Below are 17,715 nucleotides of genomic sequence, written 5' to 3'. Positions count from 1 at the left end.
TTTTTTTTTCTTTCATCTTTCTTTCGTTCTTTCTTTTTTTTTTTTTTGTTCCCGCATCACGTCCGACGAAAATAACGCACAATATCCATGCACATCGTAATATTATCTGTACTGCAACGCACACGACGCGCAGGCGCACGCGAATCGATATGAATAAGTGTATTTTATTTTCAACTCGCCGAACATATGTAGAAAAAATGTTTTCGGTTTTATACGGGATTCTGTGCACCAGCAACAGCGGTAAGTGTCCCGCTGCTATCGACCTCGTCAACATAATATTATCGAACAGTCGTCGACCGGCCTACCGCTTTTTTGTCCGGGTGTGATGTTTAATTAAAACTCGCTATTATAATTTATAATGTCGTTAAAATTATAGTTAAATCGCACGGAATGCACCGTGCCCAAGGACTCGGCTTTGGAAAATGTATCCAGCGAATTTTTCGCACAGACTATTGCCCGGCCGAGACTCTTAAACGTGGTGGCGGTGAGTGTGAATTCGGCACGGACCGAAGGAACGTGCAGCCAACCGAATCGGGGTCACCGTGTTGTTTTTATCTTCATTTTCGTGGCGGTCTCTCGCTCGCTCACGACCGAATATCACATGAATCGCAAACGTTGTTTGCACACCAACGACGAGTGCACGTACGCGCACACGAAATGATAAATATTAATCGTTCGTCGTGAATCGAAAAATATGTTCTCTGCGCCCATTACCTGTTTAATAGTATAATAATATAGACGCGACAGAGATTTTTAATCGTTTTTCTTTCCGTGTACGTCGTACTACATATAATGCTATCTTCTACACAGTACATCGTGTGCCACCAACGTGTTGCCAAATAAAGGAAATAATTTTACAAATATATATATATAGTTCCATATATACGTATATAATATTACAACAGATTTCTGTATTTTTTTTTTTTTTTTTAATAACACACACATAGCTAAGAATCGGAAGACGGTATACCATTCCAAAAATTATAAATCATAAAAAACTATAATATCGTCATTAAAAAAACACTTGTTGATGATTATAGTTTACGCAAATATTAACTTAGACCTATTACTTATTACCATACAAATTATAATATAATATATTTTCATTTATTGTATAAAAACAAATCAAGAACCGGTAGGTCTAACAAAAGAAAAACGATAAACATGCAATTTTAACCTTAAAACCATTACAGCAATAAATTAACGACTATTGAGATATTAAATACTATATATGATTATTAAAAAAAAAAATTCAATGAATACAAAAATAAGCTAAATAAATTAAATACAAATAAATAAATACAAAACAAAATAGGGTCGTCTAGGTCGTTTGAAACCAGAATGCATTCAAGTAGCACATGAATACAACATGATATTTTTCATACAATATATTAACTCATACAATTTCTTTCAATATTTAAACTACGACAATTTGCTATAAATAACTTATATACAACAGCATAAGTAATAAAGTGATTCGTGAAACAAATTGCAAGTGAATATAAAACTACTCAATGCTAAAATTAACATTACAATGTATAAGGGTGTTCTCCGACCGAAAAAAATAAATTAATAAAAAGAAAAAAAACTATTTCAGTTGAATGAAGTTTTTTTCGTATTTGATCAATAACCAGAACAAATAAGTACAGACAGGTAAGCGACAAAGAACACCGAATAAATAACAAACAAACAAAACAATAATATAAATTAATTGTATAAACAACGTACTTCCTGTTAACCAGTGATCGCTATTCACACATACACGTATAACTTAAACAGTATGATAATAATAATAATTATTAATAATAATAATAATAATAATAATAATAATAATGATAAAATAATGATATTACAAATAATAAATATAATAAGAATGATAATAAAAATAATAATAATAATGATAATTATTATTATTACTAAAAAACAATGATTTTGTACTTTTTTTAAGCCACTAATCGTTGCCCACATCTTTTAATATTTTTATAAAGGTCTTACAACAATATTTATTGAGATTCAAATATCTCCTGGAAATTGAACGGCTTTTTTCGTAATCGTAGTTGCTACACATTGTACACCGTACAATTAATAAAATGCATGTAACGAATCTTAGGGAATGACTATTGAGAAATCAACCAGTGTTTCATCGAATTCAATATGAAATGGTAATGATCGGAAAAAAATTAATATAAATATAGAAAAATAATGAAATATTATTATATTAGTAATAGTTTTAAAAATAAAATATAATCGAATATTCAAATCTTTGGTCAAATGTGACACAGTTTTACCTATACATCGTATTGAACTGAGTGGAAGTAATGGGTGCAATCTGTATTCGCCCGATACTCGGTACACAAAAAAAAAAAAAAAAAATAAATAAATATAATTCAAATATATCGTATCGAATATACGGTGTGCGGTTCAACAACGGCAGCTTGCGGCGAAAAAAAGCTTTGAGTGTGTGGGGGGGGGGGTTAGGGAGGTATGTAGAATGCGGAACGATAACGGAGGTTGCCGGTGGAGATAGAGTGAAATAACGAAAACAATAAAACACATTTTACGCGCGTGTCGACAACGTAACGTGATGTAAACGTAATATTTGATACCTGCATTTTTCGCGGTGTTCTGTGCGAAGAGTTATTCGACGCAGGACGGGTGGCGTAATGGAAGGACAGTAGAGCCCGGCGAGAAGGACTGCGCAGTGCACCGTGTAGTCGGTCGCGGCTGCTCAATCCCTGCCGCTCCGTTTGTGTATCTGTGCGTGCTTGATAAGATGAGCCTTCTGCCGGAACGCTTTCTGGCAAACCTCACACCGGAACGGTTTCTCGCCCGTGTGCGTGCGCAGGTGAACTTTGATGTTGCTCTTGTTCAAGAACCCGCGGTTGCATATGTGACAGTTGTGCACCGTTCGTTCCCTGGCCACGTTGCCGTCCGAACAGTATACCACGGTGCTCCTGGCGGTTGACCCACTCCCGCCTCCTCCGCCACCACCACCACCTCCGCTACCCTTGGTCTTGCCGCTCCTGTTGCGCGACTTTTTCGTCACCATGTGCGCACCCTGACCGGGTGTAGTGGTGTGCGCGAACTCGGGCGATGGCCGCGAGCTGTGCACCGCGGCCGCGGACGGCAGGTACCCGCCTAGGTCGGTGGTGCTGACCACATGGCTGGTCGGGCTGTGCGCTAGGTACGACGGGGTGGACGACGAAGGTGACGACGCACAGTCCATGTGATAGCTGCCCGCGTCTTGCAGCGGCGCCTTGTTGGCCGGCCCGTTTTGCAGACGGCTCTGCAACAGTGGCATGAACGCCGCGGCCGCTGGACGGGGTGCCGACGGTGGTACGTTGGACGTGACCAGCTCGCGGGGTGGCTGCTGCGGCTGCTGGTACATGTTTGGCTTCTGCTGCATGGATGGTGGCTGCTGATGGTAACCACCCCCACCACCTGTGCTCGCTCCGCCACCGGTGGCGCCTGTACCCACGCCGTTAGGCATGCCAGGGAACTGTGAACTGGCCACCAGGTCGTGTATGGTGACGTCGGCCAGTATGCCGGACTTACTGTCTTGCGGTGAGCCATTCGGGTGCTCGTACGAGGCCCACTCATCACCCACGCTTAGCCACTCGTCCGGCCCGTCCACGGCCGCGTGGTCACCGCTGGCCGTCACTGTGGTGTCTGGACCAAACGACGGACTGCCCATTAGCATCTCAAACTCGTCGAACTGATTGTCGACAAACGTATCCTCCTCTTTGAACTTGGTCAGCCCCGAATTTGTGGATGACGTGACCAGGTATTCGTTTTGGTAGTACATGTTGTTATTGGCCGTGGCCGTATTGTTGTTGTTCTCGGCCACCCGGTTATTGGACGCGATCGACTGGTAATGGTGGCCCGGTATACCGTTGATATTGACGCGCTCAGTGATCGTGTGGAACGGCATCAGCGGTTTGAGGTCGGCGAAATTCGAAGCCGGCTTCGTATTAGGCTGATCAACGTTGTTCGGCTGCTGTTGCTGGTGATGATGGTGGTGATGACCGTGGTGGTGTTGTTGTTGCGCGGACACTACGATCGGTGAACCGTCGGCAGCGTACTGATCGCGTCCCAATAGATCGTCCAGCTCCGCGGGGTTCAACATGAATTTAGCACCATCCTCGTCCAGGAAATGCTCGTTAAACTGCAACATTTCCACCATTGAATCGGTAGTCCCTTCGCTGCCGTTGGACAGCCGCATTACGGGGTCGCCGCTCGTCTCCGCCCTCAGCCACTCGGGATCCAGTTGGGGTGGTTCTACAGACTCACCGCCCCGACAGACACTATCATCCAGCACTCCTGCAACGAAAACATTCCCATACGTTAACACATTAAATAATATGGTACCATGTCGTAGGTTTTGCAATATACAAAACATCAATAATTAAAAACTAATAACGTCTGGTTGAGTGACTGTTATTGTTATTTTTTGATTATCAATGTATGGTGATTTTTAAAAAAAGAAAAATTAATAAAATAACATTACGCTACGCCACAGTGAATTTACAATAAAATTATATGTAAATATTATGATGAATTTATTAGTTAACTTGTCTAATTCTTATTTATAAAAAGTATTATAAATTATTAATTATTTTCAATATTATTGTGTATTAGTGTATTTAAGATTTTTTCTATAATGTCAGTCCATACACGCAGCATTTCAATTTAAATCAATATACTATGAATTAGATATAATGTAATGGAGAGGTATTGTAGAAGCGGCATTAGACCTTAATGGTCTGTTTCAAGCCTAAGAAGATGAAGAAAAAGGTACTATGAATTATTGATTATTACAAATATTATAAAAATACTAAATATAGTACATTTTGTATGGATAATATTATAATATAATATAGTATAATGTGAATTTAATAAAATAAAATATGAATAAAATTATTATCCATTAAAGTTTGTTGATGATTGATTTTTTTTTTGTTTTGTTACGTTTGTACAAGAACGTTACAATGAAATAGTACTAATAATACTAGCGTACTATTATATTTATAATTCAGGTTTGGATCAAAAATAAATATTTTTCAATTTTTAATTTCACTAAAAATTTATTTCAATTTTATTTGCAAAAGAAATACGTTTAAATAATGTGTATCTAATTATTTAATTTTCGATAATATCTTTAACTCTTTCAAGTTTTATATTTATTAATAATAAATATGGATTCTAACCTAGTACACTATCAAGATTTTATTCAAAAACAAAGTATAAGTCAAATATATAATATAAAAAAATTATTATTATGTGTACACGTATACTACAAATGAGCTACAAACAAATTCAAATACATCGGTACAAACATTTGAAACTTACTATACTATATTACAAATATTTCGAATTCAATGCTTTTTTACTTCAACAATCGTTGTAACCTGATATTTTTGAATTTGTATGAATGTGACCATTATATTTAAAACGTATTTTATTAATCCCATTGATGAATGGTTTTACGAGTTGTGACTAACCGTGCTCTTCTGTGTAAATACGTGTACCATTAGGTATATTTAACAACAACTCCTCGTCATATTAAATTTTTGGCGGCGGCACAAAGACTAACAGTTGTGGTGGTCTATTGCTTTTATTGTAATCAATTTTACAATACACTACTTATGTATTTATACGTATATGTATATATTTGAATACTTGGAACAGGTAGGAAGTAGTCAAAGAAATCGTTATATTATATTTTGTTTACTTACCAAGATTATTGATTCCTAAAATGTATTTATGGAAAATATTATTTTTTTACACAGCATCTATAGCAGTGGTAGATTTTGCGGCAACAAATTATGTGAAAGTCTTATGTCCTCGTTAGTATAATGTATTGTGAAGACAATTTTTTTTTCCATAACAGAAAATTATTTCTTTTGGGCTTGTGTTTTATAGTAATATAGTTATTAAAAATAATTGGGTATACATTTGTATTACAATGTATTACAATTATTACTTTTAGATATCAACATTTAAAATACTATTAAAATATAAATATACTTCGTATACAAAAATAAAAATTATTGATTATTCTAATAATACATTTTAATTTTGTACTTAAATTTATAATTTATATCACTTCAATTAATTCAATACTTAAAAAAAATCATAAATTCGTAAAGTCGTTTCAATTATTCTAATTTATAATTTCCAAATTATTTTAATTTATTATTTATAAATTAAAACAAAATACAAACTCTTTCTATTAATATAATTAATAGCTTTGAAATAAAGCAGTACTCATTAATATTTATACTTGAACTTGAATACAAATATTATTACCTACTTACTATATTATATTTTTTGTGTATTCAATTAAATATATTATTTTTTAATTACGTTATTTTTAGTAATAAGAATAATCTACTGACCCAGATAATATTTATAGCATTAGTAACTTAATATTTAGAGTGATTATGTTAATTAGAATTTATAAGGTTCATATTAGTAAAACGTTTTATAATTGTACTCCGAAAAGTAGGTCTACCATGAAAATTAAATTTATTCAGGCGTAAAAAAAAATAATCTTTTAATACACCATTATCAAAATAGTAATAGTGGTATTTGATAGATTTCAATAATCATTTGACTCGAATACACTGGATCGCATAATATACGTAAACGTTTTTATAAGATATTATATTATAAATTCTTATAAAATGTACTTAAAATTAACTAAATACTTGAAATTCATTTGGTTTAGTAACACTTTTAAAGAAACTATTGTAGTAAACATGCATCTGTATGAACTATAAGTACTTGAAAATTATAATATTCATGTATTTTATTTTATTTTCAATAATCTAAATTTCTAGTTTTTATTAAGTGGTATATTATTATGAATATCGACTTACTTCCAAGAATCGGTTGGAATTTGTGGTTTGTGAGGACCGACACAGTGCTTGTCGTCGTCTGACGATTTCATCTCGACCGATGAAGCACCGACATGTACGAAAATCGCATAATACCTAGACTGTTGGCTACCAGCGGTTTTAATCGGTGACGATGGACTGTTTTGAATATCGCTCCGTATATCGGACCGATGTGTCTGGTTTGTGGCTGCTGCAGTACGTCGATAATGGTAACGGTCAAATTCTACCCTGAAGTGCACCAACACAGACAGCAATGACAAAAACAAAAAAAAACACAAATATATGCCAATTGTACGTTAAATTATATATAAATATACATACATAAGGAAAAAATTAAGAAAGCGTTAGTTTGCAAATACTATGGTACTATATTATATTAGAGTGTGTACACTCTAATATAATATAGTTAGCATAATAATATATTTGCAAAAATGTAAAATAGTTTCGCATCCGAAACCAAAAAGTTTGTTACCAAAGGCATTTCAAAAGACAAAATAAGGATTGAATTCTGTTTAAACAGATATATTTAATTCTAATTATCAAGCCGTTATCACCATAAATAATATTATTGTTATGATGTTTACTGTTGCAATTAATACATAAGTGGTAAACAAGTATCCAGTAGCGCACACAGGGGGGGGGTTAAGGGGTTGTAACTCTCCCCAAAATTTTTTCCGATGTCTAGGTTAAAATTTACAAATTTTACATGTTTGAAATACGAAGAGCTAGTATTGAATACCTAGTATCATTGATTATAGAATAGTTTATTCTATTATCATTGCTATTATTTAAGTCAAAATATATTAAGGATTTGCATAATTTTGTTAATTGTATAATGTGTTATATTTTACCTTGACCCCCCGAAAAAAAATTCTGTGTGCGCCACTGCAAGTATCAACCGAGTAATAGAAAAATGTGGTTCCATGTTTATGAAAGCATTTATTAAAATTTATTCAGTGAATACTACCATATCACAACTATTCGTTATAAAATAGCTGAACATTTTGGTATGATGTATGAAATAAAGTTAAAAAATCTTTTGACACTTGATCACTTATGTCTTAATCGAGTAAAACATGTCTACTATAAAAATGTATAGTAATGTATAGAATAAATAAAGTGTTATGCTTTTGACCGAATCAGAGTATATCGTTCAAATACCTTAACAATATATACATAAATGTAATGAATATAAAAATAATATATTTTGTATGTATATTTACAACGTAAATACTCGAGTCACCTATAGAATTCAATCAACTTAACTCATTTTATAATGACGACACATGTGTTTAGATCGTTTTTATTAAACATGCTTATATATGTATATATATATATGTGTGTGTGTGTGTGTGTATATTGATTCTTCGACATAATTCGTATAAAATGATAACCCGACGCATATTTATTCGTACGAAACGGATTTTATTGAAAGAAGAGATACCTCCGCGCAGTCGGCGATCACTATTGTCGGATAATTTTATAGGAGGATAAGAGTGAAATATATATACGTAGTATCCACGGAGTATCTTAATCCGCTTACAAAACGGTTCACAACGACCACGGCGATAACAGCAATATCAACAACAATATGTAATACAATAAAAAGGTTTTGTCACGGATCGGGTGCAAACATTAACAGTATAAACCGCCCACTGCGTTATGGGCATGGGCGACACACGTAGGTATATACATTATGTGGCGAAAACCCAACCGGGTATAATAATAATAAAAATAATAATAACAATACGTTCATATATATATATATAAATATCAAATAGACCAGAACAATATATCCGATCGGACGACAATGTGATTTTCGTTGAACACGTGCAATAATATTATTATTATTAATGCTACGGATTGCTGCTGCCGCACATTATTGCGGTACAAAATAATTTTACAACGTCTGGTCGGAGACCAACCGTATGCGTAACATTAATACCCTTGAAGCGAATAATGACGTATACACCACACAAACGCACACACACACACACACACACCATGTCTGTCGTCACCAACGCACCACCACCGCTGGGTACGGGACAAGTTTTACGGTAAACCGATGGAGTGTAGCTAAAGCTATACGCATATATGTCCCTACTAAGTATACTATTACTTAATCCGTATACATTTACGGGAACACCCCGATGTTTCGCGAAAATAATTTGAAAAAAAAGTTTGTTGTAAATCAACAAATATTTTGCTACTACACGCATTGGTGCGCACCTCTGGTGCGGGCTACTCGATAAGTCCCTCATCACGATCGGTCGGTTGTGGCTTGACCCAATTCCCCCGGTATTAATCGTTCATAATATATTAATACACACAATACACAGTATCTGCGATAATATAGTCAACGCAGCGGTATCGTCATTTTTCCATATGAGACATCCTGCCCCGCACACAAACCTAATTTTTATTTTATTGTTCTTTTTACCCGAAAATTTGTAACGGTACGGATTATTTATGTTTACAAGTGGCCATATACATTCGTAGGGTGGTCTCTACCGGGTTCGCTACTCCTGCTGTGCAGTTACACACTTACACACATGGTGCACGTATAAACATGTGTGCGTGTGCGTGTACGTCCGTAACGGGATAATTTGTCTACAAGTGTCTACAGTGGTGGTGTGGATATTTGTTGTGTGTATATTTGTGAGTAGTGTGTGTGCGTACGCGTTTGGTATAGTATACAGTTCGTTATAAACCGAAGGACACCATACTAACACACGCAGATAGAAAAGGAACAAATAACAATTCTATATATATATATATAAATATATTATAAAATATTTCGTTATGGATTCGTGAAGAATTTCGATGTGTACGCGCCGTTCTAAGAGACCTTAAGCTTCGCGGCGTGTACACACCAATACCAGCGAGTGTATAAATGTCTAAGGCCATGCAGACGTTATACCAAACGATTCCCAAGGTTCAAAGGGTCTGCAGTAACACGTTGATATTATATAGTATCAGTGTATTATACGCTTCATGCGCAATTGATCAGACGAGAAAATTGACTTGATGGTTTGTCTATACACTGCCAATAAACATGTGTCGTAACTAAATAATTAGACATTGAGACAATACAAATAACCTGATGAGGTTGACAGACACCATTATTTTGCCTTGAGTAGCCGAAAACCACTAAACCGTTATTTTTACTTTAATTTTTTCTTTTATTTATCCCAAATTTGATACCTATCGTATACACAGAAGTTAGTGTGGTATACATAGTACGAGTATGTTCAAAAGAAAAATATACTATTCAATTTTTTTTTTACACGAAAAATCGTTGTGCCAGGTACAATTAGTGCGAAATTGACCCGAAAACAATATTTTTCATATGACGACATAAGACGACGTCAGTGAGTCAGCTACATAAGTTACATAACCCTTTGGACATTCCAAACTATACACAACACCTCTCATTGTACGCTACTGTGAATAATAAATTCATGAACAGTGTAATTTTTTTCTTTTTATCAATCTAGTCCGGTTTTCAATTATCTGATTCTTACGCGTTATAAAGTATTCATGATTTTGACGACGTCGTTATTGTTTAAAAATAATTTTCGGCATTGAGTTGAATATATTTTTATCTATTATATTATAATATATGCATATATATATAGTTACCTATACTTAAACGTACCTAATATATAAAATATTTACATATTAAGTACCAATATATAATACAAGTGTTTGTACGAATATTTTTGAAAATATATAGGTCAAATGTGTATACACAGACAGTGCGACGAGATGTTTTCCACTAACGAATAAAGATTTTCATCGTTTTACAAAAAAAAAAACACTCCTAAAACGGTTTGTTAAATGCATATAGATGAAATAATAGTCTAAATAGAATGATTAACGAATGTAAAAAAAAAGACCGGAGACAATGACACGATACGCCGACGCCACAGAGTTGTCACCAGTCATCCGGACAATCGATTGCGGGGAAAAAATATAAAAAAAAGATTGAGGGAAAAAAACATTGACCCACTTGTGGGCCCGTTGAATACAGCTCAACCGTGAAACAGCCCAGATATGAATTGCCATAAAGGTAATAACATTCAAAGACAAGAGTAGTATAATTTCGATGTGGAAAATAATAAAAACTATTCGGACACGGCTTGTTTTAAATTTTATGATTCAAATTTTTACGAATGTCATTTAAATGGGCACTTTGTACTTAAATATAAGCATGTCCTACGTGTATATAAGATATTCTCATTTTATTTTCCGGTGCAATGGATTTTATTCTGCGAATGTTTTTTGAATGATTATTTATATTTAAATTTTTAAACATGTCCATGCTATTATTTGTATACATTTAACTGCATCAAACAAAAACAATATCCAATTAATGAATGATTATAATTATTATGTAATTAGAAGCTGCAGTCGATGAAACAATATTCTGAAATAATTTGCTTAAAGACTTTAACGCCCGCTGTGATTATACACACACTTTTATATGAATATAAATTAATACGTATTGTTTTATGTGGAACCCATTCATTAAATTCATTCATCTTGTATTATGATGAAAACAATTCAAATCAAAAATGTAAAATCTTCAAAGAGTTTAATACTAAATATAATATTTTTATGGTGGAAATTATTTTTATTGTATCTTAATGAATTTTCGAGGGATCTTTTACTGTGGGTAACTTATATACCAACATAGACTCTTAGAAGAAAGACAATTAATAAATCCTTTAAATTAAATGAGTAATTTAATGTAAGTAAAATTATAAAATCGTTATGATCTCTCTGTATTCGCATGTAAATAGAAAATTTGATATATTGTTGAGTGTTTATTTATAGTGTGTCTAATTTAAATCACTAACTAATTAATTCGTAAACACAATGAAATAAAGCACCGTGCGCGGCGCATTATTCAATTGAATATAACAAGTCATGAATAGATATAGGTACATGAGTACATTAGATTTAGATTTTTATGGTGGTCTTGTAATGATGGAGGGGTTGATGTAGACAAAAAAGTAATTTTCTGAAATTCGGTTTTTAAAGAAAACATACCATTTCACATTAACACTGTTAGACGCAGACGATTAATAATTAATGTGCACTACGCTCATCCACTAAAACTGTTCGAAATACGTAAATAGAAAATAGATGGTCATAATAACAAACTCGAACGTATAATGTTGGTCGATGTCTGCGTGTGGATATATTATAACCATATAACCATATGAATGCAGCACATACGTGCATAATGACGTCACTGGGAAGAAGAGAAAAAATAGCGATACCTATGTATATTTATATACCTATATTTAATATAATATTAAACGGCAACCGGTCTGCATGAGCCACTTGCAATCGTCGCACACGGAGTATTGAATAGACGAATGAAAAATACAGCGTATATACCTATACAAATACCTATGTATATAAGTATACTTGCACATAGTATGTACGTAAATATTAAATATATACATGTATACGAGTATATATAATACACGTATAAAGTATTTTGGTAGGAGTGCGAAAAAGAGGAGGAGGAATACTTTTACTGAATCCGCTCATTGTATTATATACCTATGTGACATACAGACGGGATGAGGTATACCTACTATGTGCACACGCGCACAACATCCGGCTAGACTTATGACACGGTAACCCGGTTCGCGCGCTCGCGGCTTGGACGACGATCCGGACTGTCACTTTTTATCATCCGCGTACTTCCTCTCTCCCCTCCCCCTCCGGCCGTCCACCACAATTCTTTCTAGACACGCACTCGCATTTCTCCTCATACTTGTATGGTAAAGCTTTCCCACCGCCACTACTCCTTCACCAACGGTCTAAAACAAAACATTATAATCACTTACGATTCGTTCTAGACACATACGTGTTTTTAACATAATAGAAAGACAAGTTTTTTTTTTCGTCACAAATATGTCACATATATAATTATCAATATACCCACATACACCCATATACGATACATTTTATTAAACATTTAGGATAAATACTATACAAATCCAATGAATCGCAAATAATTGATTTCAAATACGTCATCATATAACACTATATGACACTATATATAGTGATGTATTACTAATATTTTCAGCAATAAACAAAAACTGTTGTAACACTATCTATATTACTGTTTATTATTATACTTATTATTATACCGCGAGGAAAAACAATTATTCAAGTTAACCTACATATTCATGGTGTCCAGAGAATCTTATCGAAAATCATCTTTTGTGAAATATAAGTTTTTCAGAATAAATTTAAATATTAACAAGTATCTTTGAACTCTTTGTAATGAAAAAATCAATACAACTCGTTTTTACATTGGAACAGTATATCTACGTTTATTACATTGGTTTTCAAAATATGTTTATTGTTTGTTATGTAGGTACTATCAAATTACCTACTAAACAAATGGTTTACAAATAATAATTATTCGTTTATTTTAATTTTTTAAAAATGATATGAGTGATTTTATTAAAATTTTAAGTGTTATTTATTACTTTTCATTAAAAATTATGAAATTGAACTAAAAAAAATTAGCTAAATTAATTTAATGATATATGAAATAAAATAATTTGGTTCGAAAACTGATTAATTAATTAAATTATTAATTTTAACTAAATTCATCAAATTACTATTTTACAAATATGGTAAGGCAAAAATAAGTAGATATATTTTTAACGATTTGGAAAATACCTAACTAATTGTAAAATAACTGTACACATTGGTGTGTTTGATGTTTGTAGGTAATTAAGAAGTTTTGATTTTGAAAGAATCACGAATTTTTCATTTTATAGTTACAATATTTAAATTATTTTAAATCGTAAATTATTTAGACGTATGTTATGTCGAAACAATATTCGATAAGATTCATAAAGTACCCATTTTATTTTTACGATTTGTCTATAATATAAAAACCCGATTTTTTTGTCGAACGGCGTGGATATTTAAAGAAGTTTTACCACTCTGAATGACCTCCTGTCGAGTAAACGGTACTTTTAGAACACACTGTATTCAATTTTGGGTTAATTCTTTTATATCATTAAGAGTTCACAATTCGTACAATTAAATTATCATCCGTTAACGTTATAAACAAAATTACAATTTATTCAATTAGATCGTATTTGCCATTAGGCTCAAGTTGCTATCATAATTGTTTATGAATACATTATGTTGGTTATATAATTTTTATAAAAAATGGGACATTGAACCACGATAATTTATGATTTTAATTTAATCAATTTTAGTTCTAGTTGATGAAAATATTTCCGTTATAATACCTTTTTTTAGTAATTAAAAAATAATTAATCTATCTACAGAAAACCCGTGAGCCGTTCAAAATATACATTTGCAAATAATAGTGAAAACATTAACGTACATACTGTTATGTATTAATTAATAACCACATTATGGTATAGTATGATATGAAAAATTACAGGATTCTAAAGAATATAATTAAATTGAATAAAATATTGTAACCTATTAAGTAAGTTTATTAAAATATACAAAATACGCCTTTATGATAAATAGTAATTACCTATTGTTGATCAAGTATAATTATGAATTGATATAATTGAGAATTAGTAAATATGTTAACGTTATATGTAGATACAGTGTACAGTGTGTCTTGGTTCGTATAACAATAATATTTCACTTTTTTGATCCAATATTGATTATGGATGAAGCATTATGATAACACTTGGTTAACCATAATATGTGCATGTGTGTGTGTCAGTGAGTACTTCAACACGGCATACACATATAGAGAATATAACGTGCCACATTCTCAGCAAACATAACGGTATACACACCTACTCTTCAATTGGTTCTCAAACTAATTAAAATAAAATCCATATTTATGTTTAAATGGCTCATTGGTTAATCTAATCGATGGAAACATATGTGACTATATATGTTTTAGATGAACGTTAAATATATCGATAGGGCTATTTTTAACTATTTATTCCTACGACACGTATGCAGTTTGGATCAATATTTTTCAGGACGAAATAATGGTTCACAAAAAATTCAATGAAATGAAATTTTATAGACAAATGCATTAATAATATATTTGTTGTTGTTTTTGAATTAATGTGCAGACATAAATCACATAGGTATTAAAATTGAATAGAACGCACAGAATAGAAACCACTGGCCGACAGCTATACAGTGGTCAGCCGTTCGACCCACTGGCCCATAACTTCAAGACGCATAAGTACGATTAGTACGTTTATATTATTCCTATAATTCTAGAATTCATCGCCAAAATCGCGTTTACATTGATACATAACAATGTAAGTTAATGAGGTATTAATTGGTTTTACATTAAATTAGAGTTCCATTAAATATATAGTCTAAATATTAAACTTATTGAAGTTTTTCTTTAACATGCACAACATTATTATAATTATTTTATACTTAGAAAAAAAAATTTAAAACCTACCAAAATTAATACCCTCCATATATGCACATCAATTAAATACCTATAAATATACGTCTTAAGTCGTAAAACAGATTTTTTTAATAGTAATAATTGCAATTAGAATTAAATATTGATGAATGCTTAATATACTAGAAAAAATATCAAATTAAGATAAACAATTTTTCCCGGAACCAAAATCTAAACCGGATGAAAGAATCATAGCTAAGATTTTTATCTACATCGCCTTCTACGTGCATTGATAATTATATTAAAGTCACCTGCTGATACGGGAACCTAGGTCCGGGAAGCCGAACACAAACACAACAACCGTATTTTACAAACACGACCAAAAACGCCTTAATTACTGGACTATTATAGTAGTGTGATATTCATTTTGTTGACGAAATATACCCGAAGTCAAATATGTTGGCTATTTGAGGACATAATGTATACTTTGTAGATATATCCTAAGGGCTTGAATATTTTTTTCGATCAACACTCTGTAGGTATCGCATTGGATTACTAAGAAAGGGTAGATCTTAATACACTTAACATAAAGCAATATAAATGGTACGTAATACTGCGGAATATATGAATAATTTGACAGATGGCATTTGCATCTTTTGTTTTGCCAACGTTCATATATAAATATTTTGTTAACAGTTTGACCACATGTTGATAAATCAATAAAGCGTTTAAAGGTAAAATTTGTTTTATAACAAAGTATGGAATTGAATAAATTCGGCCGTTAAAGTCTCCGGTCAAAAGCAATTATTAGTATTACTGCAGATTTTAAAAAATAAATACTATATAGTTATTATACACGGAAATTTTTATATAGGTATACGATGTTATGTACATTCGTGCTGAACATTAATGTTGGTACGTGTAAAAGAAATAATCTATATTCATGCAACTGATATGTTTGACATAAATATATATATATATATAGACATATATATGTATAGGGAAATCATTTGGATAAAAAAAAATTCTATTTTGTATAAGCTTACTGTTGTTTTTTTTGTTTTAAGGTCACGTGTAAAGATCCGGAAGAATGTGTTTTAAGTCACCGACGGAAAAAAATTTAATCCCAAGTTTGTTGATGAATTTACCTGTTGATCATTAAAGGGCGAGTCCTCGTCGACGGTCATTCACCCCGAGTAAAAATTATAAAAATTATAGCTATTTTTCACAAGGTCAAATTTGTTTACCGAGTATAATTAAAAAAAAAAAAAAAAAACTTTTTCGAATTTGTTCACCTGAAAAGACAGAAAAAAATCGGCCGCGGATCTTTTGTGGAACCTAAGTGAGAATCAACTAAAAGGAAGCGAAAAGGAAACTATCGCAAGGAAGTTGAAAGCATACGGGGAAGTGAAAACCCCCGTGGGGTCATATTGCAAATTAAAAATAAACATTCAAAGTGTTCCAGACGTCTTGAGTAGGAAATTCCGAATAAAAAGTACAAATCATAATCGTAAGTATATATTATAGGAGGAAAAGTGCAGAAATTAAAGTTGTGCGTTTGACAAATTCATAGACGTCTGGAACACAGAGTACCTGTGGACACTACGGGGTGATTATGTTTAAGTCTAAAATAATCGAGCTTACTGTTACAGCAATCAAAAAGAATCGCGTGGACGTTTCATAAACAATCGCGGTAGGTATGCGCCTGCAAATATTTGCCGAGTATAAATTTGCTGGAGACTCTCGCACAGACGCAATAATGTGTACGCACTCGTCCAGTCGCACTTCACCACCGCACTTATTAATTATAACGGATAAATAAATGAATACCGATAGCGAAAATAAATTGAAAACAATACACCGAATTAAAGTAATATAAAATCGAATAATTATACTTGTACAATATTTTTATACAACTAAAAAAAAAATGTTTGTTTGTTGAATTGGAGAGACGGAAACGGCGCGGAGAGTATTCGCGCGAGAGACGGCTGGGGCGTTTGTAAATTTAACAGTGTATTGGTCGAAAAATCGTCAACGACTACCACTTGTCGCCGGGCATAAATCCACCACGTTCGGCGCGTCCGCGAGATACTATGCGCACCGAGTGTATTGACGCGTATGCGCGCGTGCACCGGCCGCACAGTTGCGCGGGGCCTCCGCCGGGGGTTCCGTGGGGGAGACCGTTCGTGGGGTGGGGCACGCGGGTTCGGGTACACGTATTCGCGGGCGCGGTGGAAGGAGCTGCGGACCGAAGGCGGTGGTGGCGGCGCGAGTAGTGTTTTTTTTTTTTTTTCTCTAATTTTTTTTTTTCCTTTCCTTTCCCTTCTTTCTTCCCCGCACGCAGATACGCCCGTGTGAGCTCGAGCGCTCGCGTTGAACGCGGTTACAGCGCGCGTATAGGTATATACA

The 17,715-nt window shown here is 33.3% G+C and overlaps 1 protein-coding gene across 2 annotated transcripts; it reads right to left on the bottom strand.

Moving 5' to 3' along the window:
- Positions 1-2,457: 2,457 nt before the first annotated feature.
- On the bottom strand, positions 2,458-17,442 carry LOC112688230 (PR domain zinc finger protein 13). 2 transcript variants are annotated; one of them, XM_025561329.1, is made up of 4 exons: positions 16,951-17,442; positions 16,455-16,601; positions 6,882-7,127; positions 2,458-4,320 (listed from the first exon to the last, which is right to left on the bottom strand). In XM_025561329.1, exon 4 carries the CDS (start codon positions 4,220-4,222, stop codon positions 2,729-2,731), a length of 1,494 nt encoding a protein of 497 aa, XP_025417114.1. In that variant the 5' UTR covers positions 4,223-4,320; positions 6,882-7,127; positions 16,455-16,601; positions 16,951-17,442; the 3' UTR covers positions 2,458-2,728. The 2 variants fall into 2 exon arrangements, with proteins under 2 accessions (XP_025417114.1, XP_025417113.1); XM_025561328.1 differs by lacking the exon at positions 16,455-16,601.
- Between the last annotated feature and the right edge of the window lie 273 nt (positions 17,443-17,715).

The sequence above is a fragment of the Sipha flava genome, unplaced genomic scaffold (genome assembly GCF_003268045.1).
Source record: "Sipha flava isolate LNK unplaced genomic scaffold, YSA_version1 37_pilon_pilon, whole genome shotgun sequence".
Taxonomy (NCBI): Eukaryota; Metazoa; Arthropoda; class Insecta; order Hemiptera; family Aphididae; genus Sipha; species Sipha flava.
The sequence above is the reverse complement of the archived record's forward strand: the minus strand, read 5'-3'. Positions and strand labels throughout refer to the sequence as shown.